Here is a 21,167-nt window from a genome sequence, read left to right as displayed (position 1 = left end):
ACCTTCATCGTACATAAGTCAATGTCCTCCAAGTTTCAACAGCAGAAGGGATAAAGAACATCTAAAACTCACCAGACTGGCTTAGCCTGGAGAGTTGGAGAGCCACATGGAAAATGAAAGGTCACGTTTAAGGTAGAAATAGCAGCTGAAAAATATTGATGTGGAAAGAAGCACAAATGACTGTGGCCAGAAACCCAAGGAAGAGCATGTTTTGGCCCATTTTACCTTGCAAAATAACTCTGGTGCTACAGAGGATACAAATGAACAGATGTGCCTCAAGAGCCATTGATCTGCAGCCAAGTCCCGCTCTCAGAAACATACACAAGACTCCCAGCACGGTCCATGGGACTTAACCATGCACATCTGAGCATGGAGGTATCCTCCAGGCACACAGTGTTAAAGCATGCTTGATCTTTGGAGGGTGCCCTGGTGCTCTCTCCAGTGCTCTGGGGGGCTTGACCTCACCATCTGCATCTCTTGAGTCAAGCCACTTCCTCCATTGCTTGCTGAGGTGCTGAGATGCTGACGGAAGTGTTTGGTTAAACGCCACTGCCTCCATTTTCTCTTAACTTCCATCTGAACCTACGTAGAAAGGTCACAAAATACTTAGTTCAGCTAGTTTATCTTGGAGCCCTGCATTGTGGAGAGCAGTATAACAGGAAAAGGAGAGCAGGTTACCTTCGCCAAGGTTTGGATTTATTTATTTAACCCCTAGTTTGAAAGGTTTGGGTAGGGCCTGTCTCTTGTCATTTCTAATGATACACAATTTTCTGTTACCCTGTTTTTCTGTTTAATTGCCAGTGAAATTGTTCAGAGGGTTTATCTGACCTTAGAAAGTGTTTGGTTCAGTTTTTCAAGATTTTTATTTTACTTTAAAAATAGGACAGTTTGGCACCCTAAGGTTAAAGGAAAAAGAAAAAAAAAACAAAGTCAGATTTTCTTTTCCAAACTTTTTCTGAGCCCTGTTAAAGGGTTAGTCAAAATGTTTTGAACCCCTCCTCCATTTTAGTGTGACTTTTTCTTACAACTTTAGACACTAATGGTTAGGAGATTTTCCTTCCCATAACTTCAGGATCTCCCATGTTTGGATAATGTTCCCCCCACTGCCACCTCTACCAGCAGCATTTCAGAGTGCAAGTTCCTAGCCCAGAAGCCTGGGAGTTACTATAATGACTGCAAAGGCAACTGTCCTTCTTCCAAAAGCTTTACCTTGTGAGAGTCCTTATAAACTTGGACTGGATACAACTTTTGACAAATTCCCTCTCAAGGATCAAGCAAAGAAAACAGCCAGGAGATGACAGATAATAGCACCATTCATCAGAACCAGTTGATTGCCAGTGTGACCCTGTGTGGGATGGTACTCCTACCCTCCTTTCCCAGACAGTAATAAGCTATCTGATTTATGAAAGGGCTACAATAGTTGAGAGGTGAAGTTTGCATCTGGCATATAATTACTTAGGCTTGCCAAGTCTAGGAGGTATTTCACAAGTGACACTAGGTAGCTGGGAAGAAAACTCTTAGATAAAATGCGTAATCCATTGGACAACTTAGCCTACTGATTAATGAAGCATACTTGAGCAATAAAAATGAATGTTATACACACAAAACTCACCTCACCATTAAGAAAACAATAAAGTACAGCCACGACAAAGCCCTAAAAGATAAAAGAATCATGGTCACAGAATTCGAACTGCAGTTTCAGCTTTTGAATGAGGATGAGGCATCTCAAGGGAAATTGGCAGCTTGCTTTTGCCATTGGGGCTCTGCTCTGTTGCAGAGTTCCGTGTTATGTTTGTTTTTCTTGTTTGTCACATATTACCTGGAATGATCCAAGAGCCAATTCAAAAAACAACTGAATCTCCATTGTGCCGCTGCTTGCATCTTCAGGGAAAAAAGCGAAGATGATGTAGTGGATCCCAAAAAGAGGGATGAGAAGGAGTGTTGACTTTGCAAGTCTCCTGGAAACAAAAAAAAAGAGGAGGAAGTCAGTGTAGAAAGGAGCAAGAGGACGTTGGGTGGGCTTACGTGGCATAAAGTTGTGATGCAAAGAACATACTTGTATTGGCTGAAATCACTGCTCCGTCTTTCAGGTGAGCTGAGCTTCCTCATCAAGATTCTTAAAATGTTGACAAAAAGAATGAAATTAATCTGAAAAACAAAACAAAACAAAAACCAGAAGGAAGGACATGACAAATAATACTACCAAACTACAAAACTAGATACCTCATAGCTATTTATGTAACTGCCAGGTATCAGCAGAGGCAGTTTGGTGGGTTTTGGTTGAGCAGGCAGAATAGAGGGGCTGGGGCTGGCCTGCAGATGTCCCTGTCCCCATTCTAGTCCCTCTCTTTATCCCTGTCTTTCCAGCCTGCTTGGCCACCCTGTGCTTGAATTCTGGCTGCTTTTCTCACTGACTTGCCACAGCTTTAACTACAGGGATGATCAGGGTTTATAATCCAGTCAAATCATCAAAAAGCAGGGAAGCCAGGTGTATCAGCAGGATCCCTTCTGGCTGTGTGGTTCAGCCAGCCTCTGCGCAGTCTGGCCCCACTGGCACCCTACCACAAGGGTAGCACTGAAGCTTGTTAACTGGGACTGCAATTGCCATTTGCTCCCCACCAAAAGCCACAGCATGGTTTGGGATGGCGGAGGCAAAGTGGTTAGAAGTTGGAATACAAAAGTCACACTGAAATCTTCGTTTTGCATTCCCCCGGGTGGATATCAGATAAAACCTTGTATCTGCTGCTAGGTTTGGGTGAAGGTGAAGCAATGTTTCTGCTCGTTTGGCCCTCAGGCAAGGAGCAGGAAGGCAGAAGAGGCAGAGCCAGCCTGAGCAAGCCTCTCCCACAGCCAGCGGGGAGTAACCACTGGTGATTGACCTCAGGTTTATCTGCGTTTTGCCTCAGGGTTCCAGGCATCACCCTGCGCTCCTCCCGCACCCACAGGGTCCGACGACCTGTACTCGCAGCTCTGACCGTGGCAGGTCCTTAACCTTTCCCTACACTTGGAAGCACCACGACAGTGGCGTGTCCCCGTCGTGGCAGCTTGTACGTGCCAGTGGGTGATGCAGCAGGGTTCCGAGGTGCTGGGTTTCCTCAAGAGAAGCAAGTCTGCTATAGACCTGACGGACTCAGGATGTCCTTCGGTTCCCTAAATTATTGGATGAAAAAGGGAACAACCGGCTGCGTGGTCAGGGCTGCTGAGGGTGCCTGGAGGGTGCCTGGAGAAGGCTGTCTGCCTGGAAGCTGGAGAGGAGTGAGGAAAGGAGCGGAGCTAGGGTTGAGGAACGTGAAGGAAAGACTGAAATGATTTGTGGTGTTGGTAGGGAAAAGGAGGTTCAGATCTGGAGATTCTGGGGTTTTAAACAACTGGGCCAGGCATGAGCAATGTAGACTAGGACGTTTTGCAGACGAAAACTACAGGGCAAGGGGGGGCGGTGGGATTCCTGCCGGGAGGGATTTCCCGAGAGCAGCACAGCAATGAATGTTAGCCCAGAAGCACAAAGGAGTTTATCGGTGTTGATTTTCTGCTCTTTGAACTGCTAAGGACCGTGTGCTGTGAGGAATAAAGAGATTAGATCTGAATTCTGAAGGACTGGCAGTTTGTTTGTCCGTGGCTATGGGCTGAAGAAAAGCCTCTTTTAGGCAAAGAGGCAGAGTTACGCAGGCAGCTCCTGACTTAAGTGGCTAAGATGGGTGTGATCAAGTCTTTGAGGAAACTTTGAAGGGAATAGCGGGTGGTGGCCATCAAAAGATAAATTAAGATTGTGCTATTTACCTTGAAGAATGCCTGGGCCTTGATGGCATTTAAATATTGCTGAATGACCCCTGTAGTTGTTTTATTAAATAAATATGGCCACGTTAGGTTGATTCTGAATCAATTGTGTGGTGCCCTGCCTGTCTTGTGGGCTTGAAGGATTGCTCAGTGGTAAAGGGAGCAGAACTTTTAACTCACCGTTTCTGCTGCTTGGGTTTCCAAGAGAATATGCAAGTGCTACAGTTTGTGTTTTGCAAACATAATGGCTCGTACTGGCAAGACTGAAACCTCAACAGACTTTTGGGTTCTCATTTGGAGTGTCAGAGGATCACTTTACAGTTACTAGCAGATTGCATGTTGTCGTACTAGGGTTTCAGAAAGATTGTTGCAGAGTGGTTTATCACAGAGAATCTGTTAGGCAGAACTGCAAAAAGCAGCTCCAGCCCCTTGGTTCTGAGCACCAGCAGTAGCTCAAACCATAGGTGCTGAATATCATATGTACCAAACTGTTCTTGACATCCTTACTCCCTTGTACTGAGCAAGTTCACACGGAGTTTCAGTGCCTCTGCCCTGTCACAGTGAGCAATGCCATAGTAGTCTAACTGCAGTTCACTAACACAGGGTGCATGCAGCCTGTGACCTGCTTTCATTGCTGAAAACAAAAGCTAGTGGTCGTTTAGCGCAAGTTGGTTTTGGCTTTTCTAAGAGGGGCATTGACCGGGAGACACAAAGGCGATTGTACTGAAATGTACAGCCACTTCGTTTCTCCTCCAGAGCCTTCCTTCAGACAGTCCAAAACAAGCTTCCACAAGCCAGCCAAGTTCATATGAAATCAACAGGATGTGGAAACCTGATCTTCAAGCTCTTGCTTCTTGGGAGGACATTCTAGCTTTCCTTGTGAACTTAGCTTTGGGGCATTAGTTACTGGCTAAATCCTGCTGAGCAGAAGTTGCTTAAGCAGTAATTCATGTGACACAAGTGCAGACACATGTCTAAGATCAGTTCATTAACACACTTCTAAAGCATGTTGAATAGATGATCTCTGACTTCACCATATTTGAAAATACAATTTAAATCTGCTTGTCCTAGAAAAGACTTACAAAAATAGAGAAAACTATAGGGCCTCTAATGATCCACCAGGTATTGGCATTAGTGTTAATGTCCCAACACCTGTAAAAATAGAAGAGAAGGTGCAGTCAGTTATCAAAACACCAGTGTCTTTTCAAAGAGGTTTAGTTTGTTTTGCACTTCAGATGGGCTCCTGATCCCTTGTTCAACAAAATTAATTTCTCCATTCTCACTTAGCAGTCCAACATTTCTGACAGAAAATTGTCCACTTGGAGTGGACAAAAGTATATCCTGCTTTTAAAGTACAACTACTGTGCAAAATTTTGTAGGGGAGAAGAAAAAGGAACAAAGTTTCGCAGTGAAGAAAGTCAAATACAGATGCTGGAAAAATCATGGGTTGAACTCATACTTGAAGGCTATTTCCTACCCATGAAAATGCCAAAATGAAATTTGAGGCCCTTTCTCAGGTCACTCAGCTGGATCTCTACTTCCACACACACTTGGCTTGCACCACAGCAGGGTGGTAGCTGGTTTGCTTGGCTGTCAGTGGTTAGAAATGAGCAGAATGCCTGTATGGGACTGCATGCTTCCCTCGGCGTGCCACCTTCCCCTACCCCACAGAACTTACCCAATATTTTCATGGAGCTGCCTAGCAGTCGTCCATGCAGCCACAAATATGGTTGGGGCACCTGCAATTGGAAAAGCTAGTTACTGCTCCACAAGTCCACCTCACAGGCAAAACAAACCCAGAGTTACGCTTACTGAAATGAGAAGCATACCCCATCCGAGGGCGATGAACCACCAGAGGAACTTCCTTTCCGAAAAGAAAGAAATAACCAGGAGATTGTGGAGGTACAGCCCCTCCACAAGGAGCCAGCTGTAGTTAGACATGATGCAGTATTGAAAGAAGACCATGGTGAGCTTACACCCAGCCTGAGGAAAGAGAGGATAATTAGTTTCACCCTGGGTTTGTGTCTACCTTCAATCAGAGGGAGTGAGCTGCAGATAAATCTTGGGAAACAGAGATTTTATAGCAATTAAAGGACTAAACAGATGTTCTTAAGACAGACATTTACATGACAAGAAAGCAGGACTGGCACTGCTAAACTCATTAATCAACTGGCTTGCTAGAAAGAACCAAATGTTTCATGGGTTTGGGTTAGTGTCTCTCTTAGAGGATTTTCACTACTACTACCTTATTAGTATCAGTAGCACTGACATCCCTTTAGAGAAGCACGTGAATGTATTTGTCAGTCTTTTTTTTCCCTATGAACAAGGGTCAATAAGGACAAGTTAACATTTGCTCCAAAGATTGATTCTTTTCAGCAACAAAACCAGAGCAATGTTGGGAGGGGGGGGAAGGGTGTGAACAAACAAACAAACAAACAGAAAGCCCTTTTTTTGTATGTTTGTTTTCCTTCTTTGGGGAATTCTTTTGGGTTTGGTTTAAAGCATTGAACCAGTGCTCCTCCCTCACAGTTTTCAAGACACTTTGCTGTCAATAAAAAGAAAAAGGAAAAACAATTCAAAATGTGGGAGATTCCTTTTCCAGGCTCTCTGGGTGCAAACCATATCTTACTGCCAGATCTCAAACAGCAATATGTCAGCAATATTTAATGTGTTCTTTTACTTTTCCTGCCCCCCTCATCTAAAATCCATGTAAGAATCTCCACTCTGGTTGTGCATGTGGTGTTCACAGCCTGAGACACCCATATTTAGGCACTTCTGGGTCAATGTGTCTAGATAGTGAACACAATCAAGATGATGAACGTAGGTGCCTACTTCAGGCTAACCTAAATGCCTTCTGCTCCAACACTTGCAAAGGCATCTGTAGTCAGGAGGAGCTACATCTGGGCTTCTGTGTGTACAATCCAGCCTGGGCTGCTTGTATGCCCCTATGCCACTAGCACTCACCCCAAACAGGGACATCTCAGCCAGGAAAAACTAGCATGCAAGACAGAGCAGTGGAACTCTGCTCCCATAACCCCTCAGGCTGAATGGAAGCTGAGACAAATATTTCCCTCCCTGCACACTAACTGCTGCTGGGATCTTGCAGAGAAACTGAGGCAAGGAGCAAGCTGGAAGGTGAGAGAGTTACCGTGTATGACCCGCAGTAATTTGTGTCTTCAGAAGAAAACAAAATGGCATCTTTGATGAAGTTGGATGAGGCTCTCAGAATGAATGAGGTGAAGAGATGCATGTGGATGTAGTTCCTCGTACAGCGAAGTCTTCTGTTACAAAAAGAGACAGAGATCCTGTGAAGTGACATTTCTAGCCAACACAGACAACTTGAGGTTGTGAACAGCAGGTTACAATCTTTATTAGTACTAAACTGACAAATTAAGAAAGCTGTTTTCCTGTCTGTGAAAGGAAGACTAAGGCATTTCCAAAGAGCAATATCCTAGGGAAGGCCTTAAAAAAGGCAAAGCCACCTCTGCTCCACTCAGGTACTAAACTACGCTGGACATTGCCAGAACTGCAATTTAACACCAATATGCTTGATGTACCCTCCTTCCTTCCCTCCCTTTTGGAGTAACATGAGCCCAAGGTGTTTATCAACACCATGGTGGATTTATTTGGTTTGCCTACACAATGCACTTGTGCCTGCAATGTTTTCTGCGTTAAGCCTCCACGTAATCTGGGTCCAGAGGCCATGCAGCCTGAGGATGAGTTTGCAAAGTATCTGGCGTTCGGTCTGCCCAGAGGTACCGCCCTGACACTTACTGTAAGGGGAATTAATTTCACTGAATAAGCAGCAAAGTACAAATTCCAGGTTATAAGGATGCGTGAAGATAAACTGACTGTCAAATCACTGCCCTAAGCCTGAAATGCCTTCCCAGAAATCAATGCAGTGGCACTTGGAGCAAAGTTTTAGCCACAGTCTTAAGTGGAGAAAAGAACAGCAGGGAAAAAGACAGTGCCCAAGGGACACTGAAGTCATGGGAAGACCTCAGAAGGGAGGTTGTGCAAATGCAAGTCAGCAAAATAAATCCAGCTACATTTTGGAAAGGACAGGAGAGCACAATATGAGGAGTAGCTCTGACATTTTTCTAGGAGACAAAGCTCTGAGATCATTTTGGTGAGTGATTTCTGTGAAGGTTTTCAGAACTCCTTAAATTTTTAACTTGCCCTGAAAGCCAACAGAAAAATCTGTGTCAGCTGAGGTGACCAGAAGTCTTGGCCAAACACAAAGCAGAGATGCTTCTTCTCACCTAAAAGAGAACAGGATTGCTAAGGCTATTGTCAGCGTCACGAAGGAGGTGCAGTATCCAATGGTGTACATGGTCTTCAAAGTCATGAAATAGGAACGCTGCAGGGGAACATATATTCACATCTTTACTTTTGACTGGCTGGTAGGAATCAACCCATACCAAGAGAAAAACACCTCCTTCTCTTTAACAAATGAATTTTCTTGTAAAACCAGCTACTGAAGTTTTACCCTGAGCAACCCATTCCGATCATTTGCTGAAAAATACCTGTAACAATAACCCCACCCCAGTTAAATCGCAACATCATTCAGCCTCTGCTTAACATATTCCCCCTGCTGGACCCCAAAGCAGCATGTCTGTGATACAGGCAGTCAGACTCACTCTAGCCTCATTAGTCGTGTCGTTGACATTGTAGCCACAAGCGATATCAGGTCTTGGGTATGGGTCTGACCAACCCTCGCTGGTACAGTTTCGGTAGACAAAACCTGTGTGATAACAAAAACAACAGCCACAAAACGACAAACCCAGGTGTAATCATTTCCAATGGCACTTTTGTTCTCCTCAGGGGTCAGTCACCAATATGTAGGGTGCTCCAAGGCAAAAAGAATATTTTCCCCCAGGCAGTGCACTCTGCATAGCTGGAGGTGAAATGCAGCTGAGCTGATTATGTTGATACTTGCCCAGTGTACTTGTGTGGGTCATAATATTGTTTGCCAACTCAGGAACAACTGTGATGGATGTGTTTTTATTAATTGCAACATAAATAATACTGTTCAGTACATCTGGTGTTTCTTGGCTAGAGTTCCAAGATCAGCAAACACATAACTTGTTCAATCACCGATTCATACTCCACTCAAATCTGATGTTTTCCTGAATGCTCCCACCTCCTTTCTGTGGTTTCTCATGGTCTGAAGAGAACACAGAACTTCAGATGGTCACATATTTTTTATAAGGTTTAAATGAAAAATAAAAGACTTGTCCCCAGAGGCAGGCCTAGACATTATTTTAGACTGTTGGTTTTCTTGATTATGTGCAAAAGGCTAGGATGGGATTCCCCTTGCTTAAGTTAGACTTCTGAGAGCTAAAAGCTGCAGTCCAACCGTGTTCCTCATGGCTGTCTTTCTAGTCAGTGAAAAAAAAGAGGCCTTTGCAGAATTCATCTCATTTTGTGACAGGTATCTGCAGAGGGCAGTTTACCTGACCTACTTCTGCTAATACATCAGAGTTTTAGGCTCCTACAGCTGAGCGAGATGGATCCCCAGCAAATTGCACATGGTCAAATAGAGCAAGTTTTAAGATGTCCATATTCATATTTTGCTCTAAAATAGTGGAAGAAAATGACCATAGCAGGCATGTAGTTTATGTGCTGAAGAGAAGAGAAACTTACAAAGAATTAAAACCACTGCCCACTGTCCTAATCACAATCATCTGTCAGGTAGGAGCTACACTTTAGAAACATGAGTGAAATCCTGGCCTTACTACAGTAAAGGCAATACTGTCAAGGATTTGTGGGGGACCTGAAATCAGCAGGTCTTCTTAGTAGAAGCCTTGTCAGAAGGCTATTTTTGCCCACACATTCAGCCGTGGGGACTCTAGGGCATCCAGCTCCTGCAAAACATCCCCACAGCATTGAGGGAATAGAGGGAGATTCATATGCAGTAGTATTTGGCACTGGTTTATGCTCTTCGGAGACCTGCTGGGACTGTCAGGACTCTGTCAGGACAGAGTCAGAGCTCTTCCTACCTCTGGGCTAATTCTGGTGACCTGACAGCATGTCTGCACTTGATTTGAACTCACCTATCTCAAACGGAAAGGCACAGCAAACATGATGAGGCCTCCACATGGGAAGAACTCTGTGTGTGTCAGTATCAAACTATTATTTTGATGCTTTTATGAACATCTTGTTCCATCTTAGCATCTTTGAAAGGGCTAGACTTGTTTTTTAAGCCACATTTTCTATGCCCTGCTGCAAGGTGGCAACAACAGGAGAGAAACAGCTCACTGCAGCAGTCCTCCCAAGCCTGCCTTGGGACTCAGCAAGGGAGTGGCATGGTGGTAAATTTTCTACTTCAGCTTCAATTATTAAGACACTTAAGTACTTACCTCAGAGCAGTGATGTCCTTGTAAACATGCCTGTAACTGGTTTTTGGCCTGAGGCTATCAAAGTGGATCAGACAAGAAGAGGTGCAGTTCTGTGCTGGTGTGTGCATGTGATTGTGTTATGCACAAAGCATGGGAGATGTTGCAGGGTGTGTTATACTGATGGAAGTGAGCACAGTTTTAACAAGGCTAAAAACTGCAGCATGGCCCATCCAGAACAGAATCAGGGGTTGCAGTATGTCTAATGATTGGTGCTAGGTATTTACCAGTGCCTTGGGGTCTTTTGGAGCTGCCTAGGGAAGAGGGGACATTATCTAAAGGGATAGCTATGGAACAAGGGCCATCTGATGTGGCCTTCTTCTCTGCCTCTGAATCCCCACAATCTTCACACCTTTCCTCGTTTCCTGCCTGAGACACAATGTGCAGGTCTGGATGTGAACTTCAGTTATGTTACTTGGTTCCAGATTATTTTGTTTCTTTGGTCTGTTTTGTGGGAAGGGGTCAGACAATCTGGGCTGCAAATCTAAGTCTAGATATCAGCACAAAGCTCAGAGCACAGAGACCAGGGCTTGATCAGAATTCAGAGCTATCTGCATCCCTTAATGTATTGGTATTTGGCATTTGTGGCTGCCCATCTGCTTTCTAAGTGGTGAGGAGAGAAAACTTTCCTTTTTTTTCCAAGCAAACAGATCTTTGTTTTTCTTTTGCAAAATTGCTTCAAACAGGGCAACAACTGCAGTAGTAATTAAATGCATGAGTCACGAGTCAACCACAGTATAGAATCAGAGAAGAATGTGGCTATGAGAATGAGAACAAACTATTGCTGACTTTGACCCAACGCCAGATACTGAGGCTGAAGTAAGATGCAAATGCCAGTGGACCATGTCTTGGGTTTTGAATACTGTCACTTTGATTATTGCTTATCAGAAGTGGTTCAGCTTGGCTTCCCGATAAGGAGGGCAACTATAGTTTAAAGCTGTTAGACTATCTCCACGACAATGCAATGCACATTTGAGATGTAATTATGACCTTTGGATGTACAGATTCCTGTCTTTCGTGCCCTGGTCAAAGCCCAGAGGCAGGGAGTAGTTCCCTCTAGTGGTTGTACCAGCACACATATTTCATTTAATGCATTTAAAGGATGGTATAACCATGCTAAAGATCATGAGTGCGTGCCAGATGGATGATTTCTTCAGCAAACTGTGGCTTTGAGTAGTTTATCCCTTGTCTTTAAACCAGATTACAGGATTCAGAGGGCAGCTACTGTTTGTGTGTAGAAAAAGTAGCATGGTATTTAATTTAATCTGGATGGTCTAAGTCTGATTTTATTTAAAGAGCACTAAGTGCTTCTCCTCTGACTTATCTAATATTTATTAGACAATCTAATACTTTGTCTCCTGTTCCTCCCTTCATAAAATGAATCTGTCTGCTTTCCTGTAAGTACTGGACATCATTAATCCCTGTCCTATAACTGAAGAATCCAAAAACCTCTTCTGATTTGAGTCATTAACTCACTAAAGAGAAATGTAAGCACATTTCTTGGGCATTGCTGAAAAGTAGAAATGAACAGAAAGTAGGCAGAAACTCTTTCTTAATAGCTCATGATTATAATTACTGTAGCATACTGGGAATAAATTTCACCTCATTTCTAGCCCTTTTTCATCTCAGAAAAATGACAACAAATGTTGCTTCAGCTCATCTGTTTTTGAGTAAGCTGTTTGGTGCGCCATGAAACCTGAATTCTCTTGAATTTGTGCCATTTGTGTGGAGTTGGTGACAGCCATGGGATGAATCCCCAGTACAGATTTCCTCTTGATGGAGGCAAAAAAAAAAGGAGTCGTTTCCCCTCATCTGGCTGGCTGCTTTGCCAAAATCTGTATGAACTTAAAACTCTGTGAATTTTTTTCCATGTCAAGCTCACCTGAGATCAGCCACTGGCTCTAGGAGTGATTAGAAGGGGAAAGACAGAGAGAAACACATAAATGCAGAACCTGAGTGGAGGAAACTATGTCCCTTAAGAAACCATATTAAAAACCTCTTTTTCAGGATAGTATTTACCTCTTACACTTTTCTCCACATGGCTAAGAAAAATGCTTAAAATATCTTGCTATTTTAATTCCAGGCTTTGCCACATTTAGCTTAGTGTTGGAAATGGAGCTGCAAAGTGACCACTGGTTTGTAAAAGAAGCAGGGACGTCATTTCACACCAGGTTCAGACCTGGAAGTGACAACTTTGTAAATAACATGTTTTAAAATAAAATAACAATAAAAAAAACACCAGGGCAAGAAGAGCATCCTCTAAGTGTTACCTTTTTTCCCAGTCAGCATCTGGAAGAATTCAGGGCAGTGAGCACTGACAGTCTGTCCCACAGCTGAGGAAGGCCAGCAGCTCATGTTGTCCCACATTCCAGCACATCTGCCTGGGAGGGCAAAAATGAAACACCATACAGCATCTCCTAGTGACTAAACACCATGAAACTTCTCCCAGCAACAAAACACTGTGAAACACTTCCAAGCAAGGCAATACCACGCAATGTCTCCCAAGGACCAAGGCAGCTATGAGAACAAAGACCCTCAGTACTCCGGAAAGCAAGGTGGAGGAGACAGAGCAAATCCTGCTGAGACCTATTGAGACCTGGGTAGGATGTAAGAGATTCTGCTTGCTTCAAATCAGCGCCAGCAAGCTCCAGGCCTGTCTCATTCTACTAGCCAGACAAAGAGCAACCTGGGGCATTGTGAACTTTGTGTGTCAGGCCCTTGATGACCCATCTATCTTCTGGTAACTATTGAATGCCCTGGAAAGATGAAAGAAACCAGATGTATTTTTTTTATTTCACTTTTCAGTCTTTTAAAGCTTCCACTTTAAGTCACCCTAATATTTTCCTTATGTAATCCTTTTGTAAACAGAAAAGGATACAACTTGACTAGGAGTTTAAACAGCTTCAAAAAGATACTGGGGAAAGCAGAGGAACAGCATCAGGGTCATCCTTGTATCACCATAAGTACGCTTCTGCTTGCTCATCTCTCCCATCACACCAAGACTGTGCTGCAGTGAAAAACTCCAACAGATCACTGACCAGGCTTCACTGAGGGTCTCGATGGCTTTTCTGCTGCAGAAGAGCAAAACTTCGCCAAAATCTGTCAGTCTCTGGGTCTATAAACTGAAGGTCATCACATTTACAGGCCAGAGCAAAACATGGATCACAACCTGGAGTCCCTCTGGGCTCTCTGTAGGCACAAGCCTGTGGCTTAATTGCCCTCCCTGCACTTTCTGCCACCTAAGGACTCTATCAGCTGCAGGGACTGTCAACACTGCCCAGATTCACTCCATTTCCTTTAGTTAGGTGCAAGGGCTGCTTATTTCAAGGCTGAGCTTGTCATGGTCCCTCATAGAGTCAGGGTGTGAGGGAGACTTTTCCAAATGCACTCTCAGCTTGGTTGTGTGGCCCCCTGGCAGGGCTGGTGGAGATGCACCAGGGAGCCCACGGTCAGTGGTGTCACAGCATGATAATCATCCCTGATTAGCATCTTGCTTAGGTGCTAGAAGCTGGATGGATGAATGCATGGATGAATTTTGTTCTGTGCCACAGAGCATCAATAAAGAAGACCTACAGTTTGTGCCACAAAAAGTGTGTGATCCTGGCCTTTCTTATTTTGCTCTTCTCCAGACACAGGTGGAAATATTTCAGTCTGGTTCCTTTTTGCCTCTGCTCACTGTCACTGGTTTTAGCAAAGCCTCCTCTGTGGATTTTGTAACATGTCAGGAAAAAAAAAAAGGCCACTGGAACATGTCAGGACCACCTTACGCCTGGCAAGTCCTGGTGTGTGCTGAATGCCCTGCACACTCACTGAAAATGGAGGGGAGGAGGTGCTGAGTGCCTTCTTCAAATGCTTCATGCTTTATAAGGCCAGCCTCCATTAGCCTGACACAAGTATTTACATTTCTGGAAATGTATTGATTTCCTCCTGTACAACAGTCCTAGTGCCTGGGAATACAGAGCTTTTCACAACCCCAGGACCTCAGCACTGGTGTCTTTCCTGTGCCAATGTTTATGTGGCTTGGTAACCATTTAAACCATTTACTTCAGAGCAACACTTTAATGGCAAATGAAGCATGACATTGGGTGTTATTTATGCCTTAGCCTTGCTGCATTGTTTGGATTATCAAGCCTTCATGCCAATGTCATACCAAAGCATAAAACCCCCAAATCAGACTCAGTGCACAGAACAACCTGGCAAAACTGTTATGTTAGAATGGTCTCCACTCAGGAGTAGAAAAGAAAAAGCATTCAAGTTATTCCTCCTGCAGGTGGGCTTCTTGCCATTCCTCACAGAGGACAATGCCACCCACCCCTACATAGCTAAAGAGCCTCCTGGGTGGAGGCGGAGCACAGCAACACCTCTCTGACATCCCTGTGATCTTTGGAAACTCCCTTAAATAGCCAACAGAGTATTCCCGCAGCAGCCACGCATGGTGTCGTCATGACCAGAGGTCACAGATCTCCAGCACCTTCCCTCCCCTGCTACCTGCACCTAAGAGAAGTTTCATATCTTCACTCATGCACAAAAAAGAGCGTAACTATGAGTTGGGTTATGTTAATGTAACACTTCTCCAAGCTAAAGGTATCACAAAGGCAGAGTCCCCTTTTCCTTATCCTGCAGGAGGATGTGAAACGCTTACTGCGCAGGTACTTTGTGCTTAATTCTACCACAACTAATCCTGTGTGTTTGTGTATTTTTGACAGAGATGTGAGCACTGCAGCAGAGATGGCACTGTGAGAGCCTGCCCCTGCTTTGTTTCTGCCTGGATGGAGTATGGAGGTGACCTACACCTTGTAAAGCCACCTTTCTTTCTCTCTGTGTGACCCACCAAGGGCTTTGTTTCTCTCCTCTTCAAATTGAAGTTCCTGCATACAATTTTTTTCCACACAGACCTCAAGCATGAGGAAAATCAAAGACTGGAGGTATTTTCAGATGCACTATTTCCCAGAATAAAAGAATTACTCCATAATTCACCAAGGTAACAATCCCCCCTTGAATAAACACCATCAGAAGGAAATTCCTGGACTCTCCCCATTACTTGGGTAAAGGTGTGCATCTTACCCCTGGTTATTCTCTTGGGGTTTAACTGTCAGGAGAAGGTGCATTTACAGAGGTACACAGACAGAGAGGGGCTTAGTCACTGTTCACTTTCAGCTTAAAACTTTCTGCTGCATGGATAGTCCTGAGCCTACAACAGTATGTCTTGTTTGATCTGACTTGTAGTGTTACAAGAGCAATTTTGACAGTCACTGGAAATGCCTTGTTCAAGATTTAACACAATCCTATCTATACTTTTAACTTATCTCTTTGTAGATTTGGGGAGCAGAGCACAAAGATAGAATTATCCTATTTAAGAATTCCCAGTAGCAAAAGGCCTCAGTGGAATTTTAAAGATTTGGATCAAACTTGAAGCTGGATTAAGTCTCTGCTGAGAAACTAGTACTTGCTTAAAACAAAAATGATACTGTCTGTAAAATGTTACTACCTGCTAATGCTAATGCTGGACCACACCTGCACTGTCCTCTGAAGTTTAACTTGTTTGCATCTTTGGAGCTCTGGTGCAGAGGAAATGCATTACAGCCAGGTTACAAGATCAAAGCAGAAAAACAGATAGGTTGTCAAACCACCCTCATCTTCGGGGAAGGGCCCAGGGGAAGGAAACAAACAATACTGATTTATTCATATCATCAAGCCTCTTACATGCAATGAGACAAATCTGTATTCTGAAGTATCTGGCAACCTGCCATAAGGGACCCTGTCACTGCTACATGGACATAATGCCCTGAAGCTGTGTTTGCACCCACCAGTCTGCAAGGCTCACAAGGATAAACCAGAGAAAAGTGCCAGACATCCTACAAGACCAGGCAACAGATCTTTCCTCTGAGTCCTAACCTTGGGCCAGGTCATAGTGAAACAGTTCTGCGCTTCCAACACTCTCTAGCAGAGAGAGGAAGCCTTTAAAACTAAGAAAAATCCTCAACACTTGCTCCACACAGTATTTTATCTCTGGCCAGCAGGCCCTGCATACAGCACACCTCACAGGAGCTCCTTTCCTTCACTGGTGAGGACCTTGCCATGTCATGGTCCACAAAAGTCACCCAAAACAGTCTGCAAAATGCTGTGAATGACACAAACCCATCCTTAGTGGCAATGTCTGGTCATGGCCAAAAAACAGTCACATCTGTTGCCACCATCCAATATGCTCTGTGAGATGCTGACCCAGCTGCTGGCTGGGGGAGCCAACACGCAGTTCATAGGCAAGCTTCAATAATTGCTTGCAGTTTTATCTGCTTGAGACCCCTTGCACATGAACACACTTGCTCAGATGTGAAAGGAAAGGTGTTTATATGATGGGGACTCCGTACCACACAAGACCTCAGCAGGCCAAAAGTCTCCTTTATATAAATACTCCTTGAAATGCAAGAGCCCTGTTACATGTCAGTAAACCAGAGCAAAGAGGAAGCAATGAGGACCTTCAGGCAACATGATTTAAATGTTGGCTGCTGGTATTCATTGATTTTGAAGGCAAATATAGTTAAGTAAATTTACACTTGCTGGGCTGACTTTATACAAATATACTCATCCAAGATGAGAATACCAAATACTCGGCAGTCTGCAAGATTTTGTAGTTGATGTGTTTCCTAGTTGTAAGGAGTGCACTTGAGCAGCTGAGTTAGAAGTCTCCCACATTTGCTATCACAGTAAGGTCAAAATCCCACTCTTAGAGCCCTATAATAGATCTTACCTGGTTTTCTGCTCCTATATGAGAGATGCATACAAGGTGCATGCCTCCTACAGGGAGGAATGTGGGGATAACTGATTTTGAGGCCATCCAGTTCAGTTGAGAGCAATTTTTACTGTGTGCATTCATTTAGCTTTTACCTGAGCTCAGGAGCTGATCATTTTCAGGTGTTCTGTTCTTCACCTCCAGGGAGAGAGTCTTAGCACAGTTTTCCTCCTCCTTTTTCAGGACACTCAGGAGATCACAAACGGGGGGGACAGCTCTGACCTGCAAATTTTAAAAGCAGTAGAATCACTTCTCCTCTTAAAACTTATATCACTTACATCACCATTCTTATGCTCATATTCCCCATGCAATTCCATCAACTGATTGTGGGTAGTATTTCCTTGAAATACAGCCAATTTTCACAATTAAGTCTGCTTTTTTATAGTAGCAGCAGGCAAGCACAGACCGAGTTTCTGCCTTCTCCCTTTTGCTGACATTACTGTTATTGAGAAAAACGAATGTGTTATTCTGTTAAATTATGTACACGAGTAGGATGCTGTTCCAAAACACTGCAGAAACATCCAGGGCACTGCAACAGAGAATTAATTACTTGCCCCTGGCAGTGTTAAACCATAGACTTGGCAGGTTATTTTCCCAGGCAGAAGTGATTCAAATACTTCCATTGGTTGCAGACCACTGAAGCCTGTTTCACTGCTACTGATTAGGAAGCTGTAAGAGATGATCTGAAAGCAGAATCTTGCCTGATTTTGCAAGAACCTAGACAGTAATTTGTCCTAAGGTAATTTTCTCCTACTCTTGTCCTGCCCCACACTCTTTTCTCACAAAGCAATGTGGAAATGTTACTCTTAAATCTGATTCAGCAACTATGTTATACGTAGCTGGATCAAAAGGAACATACAAAACAGTTACCAACCATTAAAATGGCATGCATTAAAAAAAAAACATTACAAAATAATTTGCAGGACAAGGTCCAAGTTACATCTTGCTTTTAAAAAAGTACTTTTACCATTTGTGTTATTTTACCAGTTTCTGTAGTTTTTGGCAAATAAAAACCCCCAAACCTGAATACAAGCAGATTCCCATTATAACAAATTTGATAATTCCTCCCTCATGAACAAAAGTGAAAATCTTTATAAATTCCCACTATGGAACTTAAATGTGCATACATATAAATGTCTATGTACAGACTTACTTAAAAGATTAAAAGTCATCAGGAAGTATGATTTGAAAAGTATCAGGAGCATCATATTACTACTCAACCTAATGAATCTTGTGGCATTGCTGATCACTTGCAGATTAGATTTAGCAGAAGCCTTGTAATGAGAATGATTAATTTTCTACTATTACATTTTAGCCTAATAAAGATCAGTGACTACATTTCCACTGATTTCGGCTGGAAGTATTCCGGGTATTGTATTTCTGAACAAAGTTTGATCTCCCCAGCAGTGTATCTTGCCTCATCTAATTGGTTTGTTGTATTTAACTTCAGCATCTTCCTCCCTTCTCTTTGTGCATCATGAAATAAATAAACTAAAAACTATTTGGCTTTGTATAACGTAATGAATTTTCTGGAATCGCCACATGCAAAGAATTCAGATAAAATAAACTGATGCCAGGATTCAAATGCATTTTTAATCCACATATTGTCTGGGAAAAAATTAGATTTTAAAAATCCATTTAATTCTTGGAAAAAAAAGGAAATGTCTGACTGACATGTAATTGCATTTTGCTTACATTTCAATTGTTAGCAGAAGGTTGAATTTGATAATTTCTAAATATTGACAGGTGTTTTTAAATGTTTATTATTTATCATTCTCTGTTGTTAGCTATTTGATTACCAATAGTAAAGCAATTTAGTACATTTTCAGAGTTCACAACTATAAGCATGACAGTTAAGACCTACAACATACTTCTGCTGTATTATGTCTGTCCAAATGTTGCCTTAAAAATACATTTATAATCAATATTAGCTGCATGTGGGTTGTTCAAGATGATACTGAACATATGTAAAAACAAGTACTAGCAACCATTTTAGAAATTATCTCCAAAACAGGAACATTTTTCACCTTAAAGAAAGGTTATACATCTTGTGGGCACTGTTTTCTTCTGAGAAGTGTAGGTCATACAAAAGGTTTTGTTTTAGAAAGAGATTTAAAGCCTATGTGATTTCTTTATTGCTAGGATGAGGGCGTGTGCTTTCAGAACATTTTGCTGTGAAGACCACCCTGATGATCTAGTACAGCATTATTTTCTGACATAAAATCTCTTGTAGGAATAGGGTGCATTTAATGCCTTACAATTACTGTTTCACCCCACCAAGTGACGTCCACAGTAACCTTCTGGTACCACTGCCTGGTAATAGTATTTTAAAGCCAGCAGAAACAGAGACCTTCCAGGTGCTGTTTTAAATATTCTGTTTTCCACAAAAACATTGTGCCTTAGTCAGTCTTTGCCAACGCTGGCATCTGATGGGGCAGGCTGGGTGCAAGTGGGGCTGTCACAGGTCCACCACAGCTGTTCACCAAGCAACATGAAATCCCACTTCCCATGCCACAGGCAGATACCCTGCACCACTATCAACTGTGTTCGGTCTCACTCACGTTTACACCCGCAACTGGGAGCAAACAGCTGTCCCTATGCCTTGAAATCACAGAGGAAAATGAGTTCCTCTGTCTGCTATTTCTTCACCATTTCCTAAACAGTTCACCGAAACAAGTTCCAGCTCACAGGCTGTCAGGTTTTGATGAGGGGGCAAGACATCCTCATATTTTACTTAAAGACAAAATAAGATACCAAACCTATTCAAACAGAAATAGCTGTGATAGTCAGATATCCAGAACGGGCAGAAAGCTGCAGTTTGTGATACTGACAGCAACAGTCAACCAGTTTTTAACACTTTGCAATTAAAGTGTCTAGGCTGAACTCAGAGTTTCATAGGAGTTTGAACCAAAACCCCTCCTGGGACAAATAAACTTAGTTTTCCATTAGTTGCAACAACACAGTGATTTTTTTACATTTGGTGAGAGTTTGATCCTTTCCCAACTTCTCACACTCAGACTGGGCACATTTCAACCTTGGGTTTATATGCTTTCAAAATCTAAATAAGCTGAGCAGCACCTGGAGATCACAGCCAAGTTTCAGCTCTCCTTTCTGATGGGTCAGAGCACCCAGAGCTCAGCAGTGGCAATCAGCCGTGTAAATTCCCAGCCAAGTGATAAAGCTAAAAGAAAGAATCCAAAGTTTGTGGGTCAAACATTGCGGATCAAACATTGCTCTGTACTCCTTCAATCTGAGACAAAGGAGGCATTGGTAGCAGCAGGCACTCCTCCTCAGGAGGTTGCTTGCTGGTGTTAACCAGCAAAGCTTCTCTAAGTGGCAGCAATCTTTTTCTTCTTCATCACAGAAACTGTTATGTTTACCAAAGCAGGTTAGTAACGTCTTTATACAGGTAGGTAAAATGAGGCATCCAGCATCAGCTATCTGACCACTGTCAATTAGTGCAGGAAGTGGCAGACTTAAGCATGAAGTACTCCAAAAATCACGGATTCTACACAGACCTTTTTAAACAAAGACACCACAACTTCATGGAATAGAGGTGCACTTAGACAACATGTGATTCCATGCATTTGGGAATAAATAGTTCTGAGTACCTACCAGGACAGCTGAAATCCAGAAGATGATTACCCAGATGGTCCACATAGTCAATCACAGTCTGTTTTCTTCATCCCTTGCACATCAGAGGTCACTGGACTGTCCGTATGCTCTCCAGCGTGGCTCTTAGCTCCTTTCACTTCATTCCTTTCCCTCCTTGCTTTTTTTCCTTCCCAGCTTTGACCATCCTTAGCCAATGTTTCTCTCCATCTGCTGAGCCTCAGAAAGCATCAGCAATGACAGGACCCCCCATCCACCCTCCAAGCTCGCCTCCTCCTCTGCAGAAGCCTCCTGTCCCAAGAATAACAGCACCTCTGTCGAGCATATCCCTACTATCGTCTGCCTCCCTTCCCAGCTATTATTCGCTGCTATCGATGGGTGTCGCTGGGCAATGATCATTCCTCATGCTCCATGATAAGGGACCAAGCAGGACTCCCATGTAAGATGACAGTGCCACAATAGTAGAGGTAATCAATCAAGGGGAAATACAGCGCCAGAATACGTGCCCTGCTGAGAAACAGAGTTGGAGGAATGTGATTCAGGCTGCCTGCACTGCATCTGCTCTTGACAGCTCTGCACATGCCTCCCTCAGC

General features: G+C 43.3%; 1 protein-coding gene across 1 annotated transcript; it reads right to left on the bottom strand.

Annotated features, from left to right (window-relative positions):
* Positions 1-396: 396 nt before the first annotated feature.
* On the bottom strand, positions 397-20,805 carry SCTR (secretin receptor). Its single transcript, XM_054380823.1, is given in 15 exon segments — positions 397-582; positions 1,613-1,654; positions 1,820-1,958; positions 2,057-2,148; positions 4,857-4,926; positions 5,453-5,513; positions 5,604-5,757; positions 6,923-7,055; positions 8,037-8,134; positions 8,415-8,518; positions 12,443-12,553; positions 17,058-17,184; positions 20,578-20,676; positions 20,679-20,741; positions 20,743-20,805. Coding segments are annotated over 15 exon segments (1,542 nt in total).
* Between the last annotated feature and the right edge of the window lie 362 nt (positions 20,806-21,167).

This window comes from Indicator indicator, chromosome 5 (assembly GCF_027791375.1).
Source record: "Indicator indicator isolate 239-I01 chromosome 5, UM_Iind_1.1, whole genome shotgun sequence".
Taxonomy (NCBI): Eukaryota; Metazoa; Chordata; class Aves; order Piciformes; family Indicatoridae; genus Indicator; species Indicator indicator.
This window is presented reverse-complemented; position numbering and strand designations above follow the sequence as displayed.